A 15,930-nucleotide genomic window follows, 5' to 3' on the forward strand; every position below is an offset into this window, starting at 1 on the left:
GGAGAAAGAGGGAAGATTTCACAAAAGCAGCTGGATTAGGAGGGGGGTCTCTAATCAATCAAGCAATTAATCAATTATTCTTTTAATAGGCAAGCATTCCAGGCGTATAGAAAAAGCATGACAGAGCATGATGTATGTAAGGATATAGTAATAGTTCAGTATTGCTGAAATGTAAAGTGAAAAACAGCAGAATGAAAAAACTTTCCAAGACTTTACAAATTCAACTCTTTCCTACTCTACTAGCAAGGACTTTGACATATAACAAAAGAACATGTGGATGTCATCACCACAGAGCAGATGAAGGTAAAGCAAACACCTGCCTATTTTTGCCAGCATGACAGCTTTCTATGTCTTCCTAGAAACTGTAACTATTTTTCCTTACAAAATTTCAATATTGCCGTGCCAGCAAAAGATGGGGCTCCCCATTAGGATCTCTGGAGTCATGATTTGCCTGATCTATAATGCTACACGTCTCTGATAATTATATGTTTGGAGATAGGAAAACATAATACTGAGTATAGAATGAGGGTACCAGTTCTAGGTCCTGCTTGGCCCTGACTCACAGGGCTTTCACTAGATGAGGGAAGAGTCAGAAAATGAGGAAAACTATCAAAACAAAACAAAGCTTCTCCTGAGTATAAGAAAGCATGATCTTCCTAATTCTATCTTCACTGGAAACACAGTCCACAGAGTTCCTTGAAAGTAGCATCAGTCATTCTTACAGTGAGAAATACAAAGGGAAAATCAACTGTCCTTAGTAGAGTCTATCTACTCTGATATTAAGGAAGATAAAGATACTGCACCTTTGGTCCTCGAGACTTGGCAGTTTTGCCCATCAACTTTTCGTCATCAATTTCACATTGTTCCAGAAGATCCAAAATATCTTCCTCCTTAAAAAATATTTAATTAAAATTGTTATGACTAATGGACTCCAGAATTAATTAAAAGATTATTAATCTTGTGTACAACAAGGATTCCGAAAAGTATTTAACAAAGATTGCTCAGATCAAATGAGAAATAAAGGGTCATGGCAAACCCTCTTAAAGAAACTTTCACTAAAACCTGGCAATAAAAATAATACTTAGCTGAAATCTATTATGTATTGATTATCATAAACAAATATATCCTTATGTTCTAGTATACTATTAAAATCTTAGAATACAATACTTCAATAAATTAGCCTATTGGACACTTTAAAATTTCTAAAAGTTCACTCTAATTTTTCCAGACCGCAATTTCATCAATCATTGCTGTATCAATTAGTGCAAAATAATATTACGACTGCAGACAGAACACTGATGATTGGCCTAATAGTTTCATTTAGAACAATCTAATGTTAGTATTTAGGTAATAGGCACAATTTAATGAAACTTTAAAATTTTTACCTATTGCACACGAGTATCTTTAGAACTTTATGAAAGGTTTTCACTCTATAGGCCTAACACCTTTTCTCATGCTCTTCTAGAGTCACTTTGAAGTCAAAGGGTAAAGTTATAAAAACATACACCCAAGTGGATGTTGAGCAAATCAGAGCAATAGGAGTACAACAGCTTTACTAAACGAGGTAGAGTTAACTGCTTTCATTGAGTTATTTATTCAACCTATACAAATATCACAACTTCATTTATATATTTATGATTTATATCTGTGCTTCTTTTTTTAAAAAAAGGGTTTTAGAGAAACTAGAAATCTCACTGTGCAATGGAAATCTGTAAAATAGGTTACTCTTCATCGCAATCTAAGATTTAGCTATTAAAATATCAAAAGACTCTTAATATAAAGTTTGATTAAACAATAACCCTACAAAGGATTCCAAAGACAGCAGCATAAGACAGTTAAAAAGTAAGGAGTTCTGCTTCTGTTCAGGAGAAGGAAGGTCATATAGACAGCATTTTCATCATAAGAGCTAAAAAAAGATGATAAACTAAATAATCATATATTTTAAGACATTAGAAAGCTGTGGATAAAAGTAGTGTAAAAGGAATTATACCAGAGAGGGAAAAGTTCTCCCTAGGTGAGCAGAGATAAGTGGCCACTTTCTACTTTACGTTCATTTGTCAGGTCTGGACACAGATGAGCAGAGATTAGGTCTATAATAGAGAGATTCTGTGGGGGTAAAGAGAATCCAGTGGAGTTTTCAAAGGTCACGTGGGCTACTGAGACATCTAGAAGAGCCCCACAGAGCTGGTTCTCTTCGCCTGCTGGGTCTTTCCAATAGCAATTTTAGTTGAGTATGTAGTAGAATAGGAGGATAGAGGCATGGATGGAAAACCAGAACTAGAGAGAAGCTCACGCACTGCAACAAAGAGCCCGCGCTGCAACGAAAGATTCCGCATACCTCAATGAAGACCCACGAGCTGCAACTAAGACCCACCGCAGCCAAAATAATTAATTAATTAAATATAAATAAATAAATTAAATAAAACTCTATAACCATCGCCTGTAGTGTACACATTATTTTCAAGTAGACTTGGACATTCACTAATATAAGTACCATATTGAGTTAAAGCAAGTCTCAATTTATTTTACAAGACTGAAATCAGAATATGTTTTCTAACACCAATGAACTAAGCTAGAAACTTTACCAAAACTAAAACTAGAACATTTTAAATGTATGGAAATTAAGCAACAAACTTCTAAGTAACCAAAATAAAAATAAAAAAATAATTTAAAATGCAGTTAGTAAAAATACAATATATAAAAATGCTAGATATAAGGGTAATATACAAAAATAATCAGGTGTTCACATCCTGGCAACAAGTTAAAAATTAAAAAAAATTACAAACAATATTATCAGCAACAGCAGCAAAAACATCAAATACTTAAAAATAAATTTAATGAAAGATGTGCAAAAACTATAAACTGAAAACTACGAATATAGCAGAGTTATTAAAGATCCAAGTAGATGGAGAGATATGTCATATTAATGGATCGGAAGACTCAGTATTGTTAATTCCCCAGAAATTGTTTTGTAGATTCCTCAGTCCAAATTAAAATCCCAGCAGCCTTTTTTTGTAATTAAAAAATTAATCAAAATCTAGAATCAAACTGATTCTAAAATGTGTATGAAAGCATAAAAGGACCTAGAAAAGCCAAAAGAGTTTTAAATAGAATAAATTTAAGGACTCACACTACCTAGTTTTGACACTCATTATAAAACAACAGTAGTAAAGACTGTGTGAGTGTTATATAAGAAGAGGCTCCCAGATCAATGGAAGGGGGCAGGCAAAGTGGTGACATTTAAACTAGATTTTGAAGAATCAAATTGAGACTTGAAGCCTATTTATTATGTGCCAAGGTACTTAAAACAGACTATTTTAATTAACCTCAATTTTAGTTTCATAACCTGTCAAGTATACTTTTAATACTACTATTTTAGTGATCTGATTGATCAAATAGTTTAATGTAAGTTTACAAAATTAACATGTGGGGGAGCTGGAATTTGAATGTAGGTCTATCTGGCTCCAGAATCCTTAGGATTTCTAGGAGCAGAGTGATGGGAAGATGAACAGAGGCTGCATCCAGAGGAGAGAGAAATGACATTATAAAACAGGTAGAGGAAAATGAAAAGGTCTCTCACTGTCTGGGTCAGGAAAAACAAAAAGACCACAGAACATAATTCTAATGGTGAAAATACTTGCATATGTCAAAAGAGGGATATTTAAAGGAAAAGAGCATTGGGGTATACAATATTCCTTCTGCTTCTGTCCCTTAGGCCTAGCCAGCTTGAAAATGGCTTTATATCCTCCTGTTGCAGAATTTTAGTGAAAAGACCATAGCAAAATCTATCTATAATAAACTTTATCAAGATTTTTGAATCACTCAATATAACAGGGTATCCAAGATACTGGAGGTATCACTCTAGGGAGATTTCCAGTAATGTAAAATATAAACAATTTTAATAGGTCTGTGTGATGGAATGACGAACACAAGGAAGAGTAAGTACGTGAGTAAATATGAATACTTAGAAAACTATTAAAGACCACTGACTGTTTAGACAACAAATATAAACTTGTTTGTCCAATGGAACATTAGCAAGCATGATGCTAGCAGAGGCTTGATTAGTCGCTGCACTCTGGGCTTGTCCTCTTGAAATGCTCCATTTTGGAACCCTGAGCTATCGTATTAAGAGATCCAGTTACCCTCCTTACATGGTCATGTAGAGAGAAAGAGACACCCAGCCTGCTCCCCAGATGTTCCAGCTATCTCATCTGATGCACCAGACACAGAAGTGAAGCCTTCTTGGATTTCCTTCCCCAGTTGAGTTGATAAATGCAAATATATGATTCACTCCAAGCTAGCTCAGCAGAAGAACCACTCAACTAAGCCCAGCCAAGACTGTGGAATAATGAGCAAATAAATGCAATGGCTTATTATACTGCAAAAGATAACTAACAGACCTTTTAGTAAGGCAAATAGATTACTCTGTGTGTGTGTTTCAATTACTTCTCATATGCCAGGTCTACGCAGTATCAGGAAAAAATTATTGTATAACGTTAGTTACAATCTAACTATGTAGCAATATAGTTACATAGTTAACTATATGGTTAACTATGTAACTCATATCTCATTCTCAAACAATGAGAACATCACAAACCACTAGGTTATTTCAATCTATTTTTTTATTCAGTTATGTATAAATAACTGTAATAAAACATTTATTAAAATAGATTACAACATAATATCAACATTTTCTACTGCTTAACTTGTCTTGTTAAAAAACATCTTATTTATGAAATCATTTGGTTGGTTATGAAACATTACCAACTGTTAAAATGGAAGGAAAGTGCATCTTAAAAGTAAAATGTTTTTATATGTGGAATTAAGATGGGTTGTTTATAAAGACATATTGTGTGGCTTCATTCTTTTTTTTCTTTATAAACATTCATTCCTTTACCTTCATCTTTTTCAAAGGATTATTCATCTCTCGCTGGAATGAAGCTGCTCTTCCTGAAAGGAAGGTCTGAAAGGCAACAGCCAACAAATTTTCATACTTTTCAAGTAGTGTTTTATCTTCAGGAGGATAAATTCGCCTACAATAAAATCAGATAAACCAGCTTGTTTAAAAAAAGCTATCATAGCACAAGAGTTAAGGTCAACTACATAGATAATTCTTGACCATCTACTCTGTCAGTCACTTTACTAGGTGCTAGAAATAAAGGTGAATATAGTTACAAGAAATCCATAAATTTTCATTTGTTACCAATACAAATTGAAGTTTATCTAGAAAATTATCATTAAACAATGCAGTTCCAGAAGGCACAGTATAAAGGTTTGGTCAAGGGGAGGTGGTTGAAGAAGAATCACAATTGGGCATATTGAGAAATATAGAACTTTACTGGAGAGAGTTTAGGTGATGAGGGATAATTTGAGAAGTTTTAGACTCAGTGTGATTATTGATGTATACCAGAATGTAGGGATTAATCCTAATGATCTTTTGAGGGGTGGTGGAATTTGTCTCTCTGGTGGAGAGAATTAGGTAGACGTAGGGTGAGAGGAATGTGTTCTCATCATCACTGTTGATAGTGTTAAGGCCGGAAAGAACATCTTACCAGGAGTGCGGGAAGCTCTATGATGTCAAATCCTCCTAATTCTGCTGAGTCAGTATCAAAGCTTGGGAGGAGGGGCTGTCTTTCCAAGAACACAAAGAGCTTAGGGGATCCCCTTTTCTCCTGTCAAAGGTGATACTGTGGAGGAGGTCCAGTTCTGTACAGTCCAAACCCCTTTCTATTGTCTCATACCTGCCTCCTCCAAACATTTTCATTATTTGCCTGGTTCCTGATATATTTGAACTTAAAACAAAGTACAGGGGCTTCCCTGGTGGGGCAGTGGTTTAGCGTCCACCTGCCGACACAGGGGACGTGGGTTCGTGCCCCGGTCCGGGAAGATCCCACATGCCGCGGAGCACCTGGGCCCGTGAGCCATGGCCGCTGAGCCTGCATGTCCGGAGCCTGTGCTCCGCAACGGGAGAGGCCACAATAGTGAGAGGCCCGTGTACCGCAAAAAAAAAAAATAGTAATAAATAAATAAAAGTAAAACAAAGTACAGCAACCACTCTGAACTGACAGAAAGAATACTAAGAGACCTGAAACCTGACTTTTTCAAAATAGTGTATTATAATTAAATAAGGTCATATGATTACATCAGCCTGAAAAGACTTCACACAAACCACCCCAGGAGCTCTCTCCAAGTCTGAACCATCTACTTGCTAACTATCTTTTCTTTCTGGAAATAAATTAAACAAAAAGCACTTTCTCAGAATGAAATAAACAGCGCTTAAGATAAGCTTAAAAGTTAAAAAATGCAGGCACTTCTGTTTTGACACTTCACTTCTTCAATCTATTAAAAAACAAAAGCACAGTTACCTGTAATTCCCCATGTGTCGATTTTCATGTTCTTCTTTCGAGATCTGCTTCCGTACCTGAGCAAGTCTCTCCTTCTAGAAATGAAGAAATTTTACAAATAAAACCTGACAAATGAATTATGCAATTCAAATTGCAGGTACATTGTTAAATTTTTCATACCAACTCTTCTTTCCGCCTCTCCAACTGATGTCTCTGCTGTTCTGAGTCTGAGGAACCCGGTAAAAGCCTTTTGATTGAATTTTGACCATAAAGCCTCCTTTGAGCCTCAGCTTTTTGTTTAGCCAAGTTTCTCCTTTTATCACTGGTCCTAAAATATAGAACACAAGACCATATTCAAGAATTCAAATAAGCTCTAACCTTATCCCTGTGAGAATCAGCAGAAGAGGGGACCCAGTGGAGACAAGAATCAGTTTTTATTAAATTTATATATTCACATATGTTATATTCACCTAGTCATTCATCAAATATGGATCTCCATACAGTAAATAGACGTTCTGAAGGTAACAAGATAAAATGGAGACAGTATAGCAACTTACTAGCAATACAACCTTAGGTCAATTAACTGCGGGGTCTGTTTTCCCATACATTAAATGCTAACAATATCATTTCCCTCCTAGAGTTCTTATAAAGATTAACTTGGGGTAACATTAATAGGTCCTTAATAAATGTTGTTTCCTTACTCTTCCTTCAACCAATGCCCTTTATATTTAAGCATTCTTACTTATACTGACGACCCTTCAGCATATTTTCAATTCAGATTGAAATCTCAGCCTAACAATCATTACTGAATTGAAAGCATCTGCATAGTCCTTCTCATTTTTGCCCAGTGATGCAAATTTAATCATAGCTGTCTGATTTTTATTGGAAAATTCCTGTTGTAAGAGTGCTTTCCTCTGAACTTGTTTTCTCTCTCTTCCCTCCCATGTAGCTGGTACGATCAGATAAGCCTGAGGTCTCTTCTCTCTCCCTCTGACTTACACTATTATATACCAATCTTAAAGATCTAGCAGGAACAGGGTGAAAAAAGAAAAAGGCAAAAAAGAAAAGGCAAAGCCAATTTTTCCCTCAGCCATAGGAAAAAATAGAGTTCTTATTCTTGAGCTTATATTTCCATGCCTTGCAATGTCATTAGTCTGGTAGGGCCCAGATGAAGGTGTAAAGCAAAGGAAAGGGGACAAAGAGGCCATCTGGCCAGCTTCTAGTGTGGAGAGGTAAAAGACACACCTAAGTTTACAGAAGGTCCCATTCTATTCAATAAGGGATTGCACTGAAAATACTGGGCCAAGGCCCTAGATAATAGAGAGTGTTCTTTTGCCTCAAGTATGCACCACCTCACAACTTGAACTTGCAAGGGTATTAGGAAACTGATCTATTATCTTTCATAACAACATTACGGTTTGAGTGGCAGGAGTTCAACAAGTGAACAGGATAGAAGGAATAATTTGAGAAAAGGAATAAACACGTCCAGAAAATTGTAAGTCATTTAGTATGTCTGGAGCTATCAGTGAATGCAGGAAACTCAGCTAATTAAAGCCTTCTAGCTTTAATACTAGGTTACTGACTCTCAAATTGAACTTTAGGCAATGGGGGAGAGGAGAGAGTGAGTTTTAAAAGGAGAAGAGAATAATTATATTTGCAGGTTTTAAATGTTATGCCTTGGCAGCAGAAGCAAGAAGAACCACAATCCTGCAGGCGGTGGAACGAAAACCACATTCACAGAAAGATAGACAAAAAGAAAAGGCAGAGGACTATGTACCAGATGAAGGAACAAGACAAAACCCCAGAAAAATAACCATATGAAGTGGAGATAGGCAATCTTCCAGGAAAATAATTCAGAATAATGATAGTGAAGATGATCCAGGACCTTGGAAAAACAATGGAGGCAAAGATCAAGAAGAGGAAAGAAATGTTCAACAAAGACCTAGAAGAAGTAAAGAACAAACACCTAGAAGAATTAAAGAACAAACAAACAGAGATGAACAATACAATAAATGAAATGAAAAATACACTACAAGGAATCAATAGCAGAATAACTGAGGCCGAAGACCGGATAAGTGACCTGGAAGCCAGAATGGTGGAATTCACTGCTGTGGAACAGAATAAAGAAACAAGAATTAAAAGAAATGAAGACAGCCTAAGAGACCTCCGGGACAACATTAAAAACACCAACATTCACATTAGAGGGGTCCCAGAAGGAGAAGAGAGAGGGAAAGGACCCAAGAAAATACTGGCAGAGATTATAGTCGAAAACTTCCTAACATGGGAAAGGAAATAGCCACCCAGGTCCAGGAAGTGCAGAGAATTCCAAGGAGAAACACACTGAGACAAAGAGTAAGCAAATTGACAAAAATTAAAGACAAAGAAAAATTATTAAAAGTAACAGGGGAAAAATGACAAACAACATACCACGGAACTCCCATAAGGTTAAGAGCTGATTTCTCAGCAGAAACTCTACAAGCCAGAAGGGAGTGGCATGATGTATTTAAAGTGATGAAAGGGAAGAACCTAAAACCAAGATTACTCTACCTGGTGACGATCTCGTTCAGATTCAATGGAGAAATCAAAAGCTTTACAGACAAGCAAAAGCTAAGAGAATTCAGCACCACCAAACCAGGTCTACAACAAATGCTAAAGGAACTTCTCTAAGTGGGAAACACAAGAGAAGAGAAGGACCTACAAAAATAAACCCAAAACAATTAAGAAAATGGTCACAGGAACATACATATCGATAATTACCTTAAATGTGAATGGATTAAATGCTCCAACCAAAAGATACAGGCTCACTGAATGGTTATAAAAACAAGACCCATATATATGCTGTCGACAAGAGACCCACTTCAGACCTAGGGACACATACAGACTGAAAGTGAGGGGACAGAAAAAGATACTCCATGCAAATGGAAATCAAAAGAAAGCTGGAGTAGCAATACTAATATCAGATAAAATAGATTTTAAAACAAAGAATGTTACAAGAGACAAGGAAGGATACTACATAATGATCAACGGATCAATCCAAGAAGAAGATATAATAATTATAAATATATATGCACCCAACGTAGGAGCACCTCGATACATAAGGCAACTGCTAACAGCTATAAAAGAGGAAATCAACAGTAAAACAGTAATAGTGGGGGACTTGAACACCTCACCAAAGAACATATCATCCAGACAGAAAATTAATAAGGAAACACAAGCTTTAAATGAAACAATAGACCAGATAGATTTGATATTTATAGGACATTCCATCCAAAAACAGCAGACTACACTTTTGTCCCAAGTGCGCACGGAATATTGTCCAAGATAGATCATATATTGGGTCACAAATCAAGCCTCAGTAAATTTAAGAAAAATTGAAATCATATCAAGCATCTTTTCTGACCACAATGCTATGAGATTAGAAATAAATTACAGGGGAAAAAAAATGTAAAAAACACAAACACATGGAGGCTACACAATATGTTACTAAATAACCAAGAGATCACTGAAGAAATCAAAGAGGAAATCAAAAAATACCTAGAAACAAATGACAATGGAGACACGACAACCCAAACCTATGGGATGCAGGAAAAACAGTCCTAAGAGGGAAGTTTATAGCAATACAATCCTACCTCAGGAAACAAGAAAAATCTCAAATAAACTATCTAACCTTACACCTAAAGGAACGAGAGAAAGAAGAACAAATAAAACCCAAAGTTAGTAGAAGGAAAAAAATCATAAAGATCAGAGAAGAAAACACTGAAATAGAAACAAAGAAAACAATAGCAAAGATCAATAAAACTAAAAGCTGGTTCTTTGAGAAGATAAACAAATTGATAAACCTTTAGCCAGACTTATCAAGAAAAAGAGGGAGAGGACTCAAATCAATAGTATTAGAAATGAAAAAAGAGAAGTTACAACAGACACCACGGAAAAACAAAGCATCATAAGAGACTACTACAAGCAACTCTTCGCCAATAAAATGGACAACCTGGAAGAAATGGACAAATTCTTAGAAAAGCACAACCTTTGAAAATGAACCAGGAAGAAAGGAAAAATATGAACAGACCAATCACAAGCACTGAAATTGAAACTGTGATTAAAAATCTTCCAACAAACAAAAGTCCAGGACCAGATGGCTTCACAGGTGAATTCTATCAAACATTTAGAGAAGAGCTGACACCCATCCTTCTCAAACTCTTCCAAAAAACTGCAGAGGATGGAACACTCCCAAACTCATTCTACGAGGCCACCATCACCCTGATACCAAAACCAGACAAAGATACTACAAAAAAAGAAAATTACAGACCAATATCACTGATGAATATAGATGCAAAAATCCTCAACAAAATACTAGCAATCAGAATCCAACAGCACATTAAAAGGACCATACACCATAAGCAAGTGGGATTTATCCCAGGGATGCAAGGATTCTTCAATATATGCAAATCAATCAATGTGATACACCATATTAAAAAACGGAAGAATAAAAACCCTATGATAATCTCAACAGATGCAGAAAAAGCTTTTGACAAAATTCATCACCCATTTATGGTAAAAATTCTCCAGAAAGTGGGTATAGAGGGAAACTACCTCAACATTATAAAGGCCATATTCTTGGATTGGAAAAATCATTATTGTGAAACTGACTATGCTACACAAAGCAATCTACAGATTCAATACAATCCCTATCAAATTACCCATGGCACTTTTTACAGGACTAGAACAAAAATGTCTTACAATTTGTATGGAGATGCAACAGACCCTGAAGAGCCAAAGCAACTTTGAGGGAAAAAAACAGAGCTGGAGGAATCAGACTCCCTGACTTCAGACTATACTACAAAACTACAGTAATCAACACAATATGGTACTGACACAAAAACAGAAATATAGATCAACGGAACAGGATAGAAAGCCCAGAGATAAACCCACGTACCTATGGTCAACTAATCTATGACAAAGGAGCCAAAGATATACAATGGAGAAAAGACAGTCTCTTTAATAAATCATGCTGAGAAAACAGGACGGCTACATGTAAAAGAATGATATCAGAACACTCCCTGACACCATCCACAAAAATAAACTCAAAATGGATTAAAGACCTAACTGTAAGACCGGACACTACAAAACTCTTAGAGGAAAACATAGGCAGAACACTATGACATAAATCACAGGAAGATCTTTTTTGACCCATCTCCTAAAGAAATGGAAATAAACCCAAAAATAAACAAATGGGACCTAATGAAACTTAAAAGCTTTTGCACAGCAAAGGAAACCATAAACAAGACAAAAAGACAACCCTCAGAATGGGAGAAAATATTTGCAAACGAATCAGCGGACAAAGGATTAATCTCCAAAATATATAAAGAGCTCATGCAGCTCATTATTAAAAAAACAAACAACCCAATCCAAAAATGGGCAGAAGACCTAAATAGTCATTTCTGCAGAGAACACATACAGATGGCCAAGAGCCACATGAAAAGCTGCTCAACATCACTAATTATTAGAGAAATGTAATTGCAAAACTACAATGAGGTATCACCTCACACCAGTTAGAATGGGCATTGTCAGAAAATCTATAAACAACAAATGCTGGAGAAGGTGTGGAGAAAAGGGAACCCTCTTGCACTGTTGGTGGGAATGTAAATTGATACAGCCACTATGAATAACAGCATGGAGGTTCCTTAAACAGCTAAAAAAAGAATTACCATATGACCCAGCAACCCCACTACTGGGCATATAACCAGAGGAACCCATAATTCAAAAAGAGTCATATATCACAATGTTCATTGCAGCGCTATTTACAATAGCCAGGTCATGGAAGCAACTTAAATGCCCATTGACAGACGAATGGATAAAGAAGATGTGGTACATTTATACAATGGAATATTACTCAGCCATAAAAAGGAACAAAATTGGGTCATTTGTAGAGATGTGGATGGACCTAGAGACTAAGTCAGAAAGAGAAAAACAAATATCATATATTAACACATATATGTGGAATGTAGAAAAATGGTACAGATGAACCAGTTTGCAAGGCAGAAATAAAGACACAGATGTAGAGAGAGAACAAACGTATGGACACCAAGCGGGGAAAGTGGGGGTGGATGGTAGTGGGATGAATTGGGCGATTGGGATTGACATATATACACTAATATGTGTAAAACTGATAACTAATAGGAACCTGCTGTATAAAAATAAGTAAATCAAAATCAAAAAAAAAAAAAAAGAGTATCCCTTGGCAATATGTACAGTAGCTTAGAAGTGGATGAGAAAAGAAGCAGGCTGTTAAGATAGTCTATGGTCTGAATGTTTGTGCCCCCCCCAAAACCCATATGTTGAAATATTAACTCCCAAAGGTGATGATATTAGTACGTGGGGCCTCTGGGAGGTGATTAGGCCATGAGGGTGGAACCTCCTTGAAAGGGATTAGTGTCCTTATAAAAGAGACTCCAGAGGGCTCCCTAGACCCTTCTGCCATGTGATGATACAATAAGAAGTATGTGACCCAGAAGCAGGCCACACTCAACCACACTGGCACCCTAATCTTGGACCACCAGCCTACAGAACCATGAGAAATAAATCTCTGTTTTTTATAACCTATTAAGTCTATGGTATTTTGTTATAGCAGCCCAAACAAATTAAAACAAATGGAATGCTATTTCATTAGCAAATATAAAATATGACAGCCTGGACCAGGGAAGCAGCAGTCAGATTAGAAAATAAGGAAAGATTCAAAGGGTTATTTTAGAGGAAGAATGAATGACTTTGGTGATTAATTATTATTATTAGTTAGATGTGAGGAGTAACAAAAAGGGCTGAACTTGAGATGGCAACAAGATTGATTTTAGTGACTGGATGATTGAGAATATCATTTTTCCAATGGTAAATACTAAATCTGGATGAGTTTCCTTTGTTTAGGGAAAGGGGAAATGTGGTTTAGGTAGCTCTTAACTTTTAATTTTTTTGATATTCCATTTTACGTAGAACAATCATTTCTATTTACCATACAATTTAAAGGAAGGAGAGGAGAGAAAAGAAGAACAAAGACCAAACAGTTGGTAAGAAAAAAAAATGTAAGAGAGGAAAGAAAAATGAAATGACAGAAAAGAGGAAGGGAGAATTAAAAAAAAAGGATTGAGAATATTATGAGAATGCTGTGGAAGAAATGAACATAGAGCTATATGCACCTTCACAGCAAACACGGCACTCACAGACAAGGACACTGACACACACACAGCTCAAGAACATACCTATAAAGAAGAGTAACAGAAATAAGCTCACAAAGTCCTTTGGACACACTGAGAAACAAAGAAAAGCCAGTCACACCCAGATATTTTCTCTAGATGACTGCTCCCATATTCTGGCGTTGAGCAATACTGCCATTCTAAAAACTGTGTTTGGATTCCTATAAATATAGGTATAAATCAGCACTAATGACTCTTAGTCCACAATAAAAATTTAACCAGAGACCAAAGGATCACCATTCACTTAGCATTGTAATCAGCATTTTTCCATTCAGCTGTATCCACACACTGTCCTAAGGAGTTTTGTTTATAGTTTCTGGAGCTCTTTCCACTACTCATTACTCTGTGATTCCATACAAGGGATTTCTCTTTCTAATCAGCTGGCTTCACACACTCAAGCTCCTGTAATATGGAATCCCTGGAAGTTCTATGAACATCCTGTGCTTGCCTCACTTCCTTATCTTACCACAAGGAGTTACCTTGGAATGAAATGTCCTTCCCCTACCCTTGTCTTCCAACCTAATTTTTTTTTAGTACTCACTATACGCTAGTCCTAGATATGGCCCTGGAAATACAAAGATGAATAGACAGAGACATTGCCCTCAAGTGTCAGCAATGGCATGTGAATAAATACATAGAGTACAATGGATGCTATTTTAAAAAGTGATAGTAGGTAGGGTGATGGCACAAGGGAGGAAGTAAACCACTTTGCCTCAGCAAAAGCTTCAAATAGGAAGTCAGGCCTGTGCTAGGTATTTAAGGATTAGCTGACAAAAATGTGGTATATGCATGCAATGGAATATTATTTGGTCTTAAAAGGGAAGGAAATTATGACACATGCTACAACATGGATGAACCCTGAAGACATTATGCTAAGTGAAATAAGACAGTCACAAAAGAGCAAATACTGTATGATTATACTTATATGAGGTACCTAGGCAAATTCATAAAGACAGAAAGTGGAATGGTGGCTGCCAGGGGCTTGTGGCAGGTGGAAATGGGGAGTTGTTTAATGGGTACAGAATTTCAGTTTTGCACAATGAAGAAAGGTTCAGAGAAGGATGGTGGTAATGGTTGCATAATAATGTGAATGTACCTATCGCCACTGAGTTGCAGACTTAAAAATGGTTACAATAGTAAAGTTTAAGTATATTTTACCACGATTTTTAAAAATGAATCAACATTCACCAGAGGAACAAAGCTAAGAGAAAATTTAAATAAGAATACACGCAAAACCATGAACATGTGAAACAGCATCGCACGAGAGTTCTTAGAAAAATTAATTCTAAGTCAGGGAAAAGAGAAGAACAAAAAGTGATCAGATTGGCGAGATATGCAAGGGCCAGATCAAAAAAAGTCTTGTGTCTAAAGATCAAAAACACTTTGTAGGCAATGTTTAAACTTTATCTGATTGTGTGAAACAATCTGAGCAGAATATTAGAGTTTATAAATATCTCTTTAAATGTTGGCATCACTCAGGCTCTGCCCTTACCCCACTTTACTTCTCAATATATACACTCCAACTGTATGTTCTCATCCACTGGATTCAACAGCAATCTATATACAGATTTCAATCACATAGATGTCTCTATCCCCTGGAGCCCTGTATATCAAATCTCCCACTTAACAATTCTGCCTGGGTGTCTCAAAGCACTTCAAAATCAACATGTTTAAGACTGAATTATCTCTCATTTCTACCTTCTCCCATCACTTCTAAGCCTGTTTCTTGCCTTAAAGCTCTATCTAAATAAATGGTATACTGTCAAATAAGTCATCCAAGCCAGAAACGGAGACTTTGAACTCCCAGCACCTACCCCTATAGTAGCGGGCACTCAATAAATACTTGTTAAGTGATTTGCAGATCAACAGAGTGGACACTGCAAAACGGGGTGAAGGTTAGTGCTGAAGGAAGGAAGGAATCCAATAAAATAGCCAAGGAGAGAAATTAGAAGTCCCTAAACTTGAAAAGGAGTCTAAGAAATTAAGCGGAAGTCATACATTTGACAGAACTACTTAAACAATATATATGCCAAAAAAATGTATAGGCATATTGCTTAAATAATCTAAAATACTTGATACACTTGTATAAGCTAAATAAAATTTTCCGATTCTACATTTCTTTCCTTTCTCATTTCCTTTAGAATAATTGAAATATCAGTAGAGTTTAGGCAAATCATAACTTGATCATACAAAAGAAGGGGCCATATGAAAATTTCTGAACAAGTTTACATGTCAATCTTTTTTTAATAATGCCTTCCACATAAATCTACTTCTCAATCAGGCATCTGCTAAATGCTTGAAAACATTTCAAATAAATAAATTGCTTGGAAATATCCCACAAC

At 36.2% G+C, this 15,930-nt stretch overlaps 1 protein-coding gene across 6 annotated transcripts in view; it reads right to left on the reverse strand.

The window, feature by feature from the left end:
• The window catches only part of TTLL7 (tubulin tyrosine ligase like 7), a 150,419-nt gene that overhangs the window by 38,803 nt on the left and 95,686 nt on the right, over positions 1–15,930 (reverse strand). For 5 of the 6 annotated variants that reach the window (XM_079924846.1, XM_079924844.1, XM_079924845.1 and 2 more), the window contains 4 exons: positions 6,525–6,672; positions 6,366–6,439; positions 4,898–5,033; positions 804–890 (listed from right to left, as the gene is read on the reverse strand). In XM_079924846.1, the coding sequence (XP_079780972.1) occupies positions 804–890; positions 4,898–5,033; positions 6,366–6,439; positions 6,525–6,672 (445 nt within the window). The remainder of the gene's footprint in view (positions 1–803; positions 891–4,897; positions 5,034–6,365; positions 6,440–6,524; positions 6,673–15,930) is intronic. The other variant, XM_079924849.1, reaches the window with a different exon arrangement.

This window comes from Stenella coeruleoalba (genome assembly GCF_951394435.1).
Source record: "Stenella coeruleoalba genome assembly, chromosome: 1".
Lineage (NCBI taxonomy): Eukaryota > Metazoa > Chordata > Mammalia > Artiodactyla > Delphinidae > Stenella > Stenella coeruleoalba.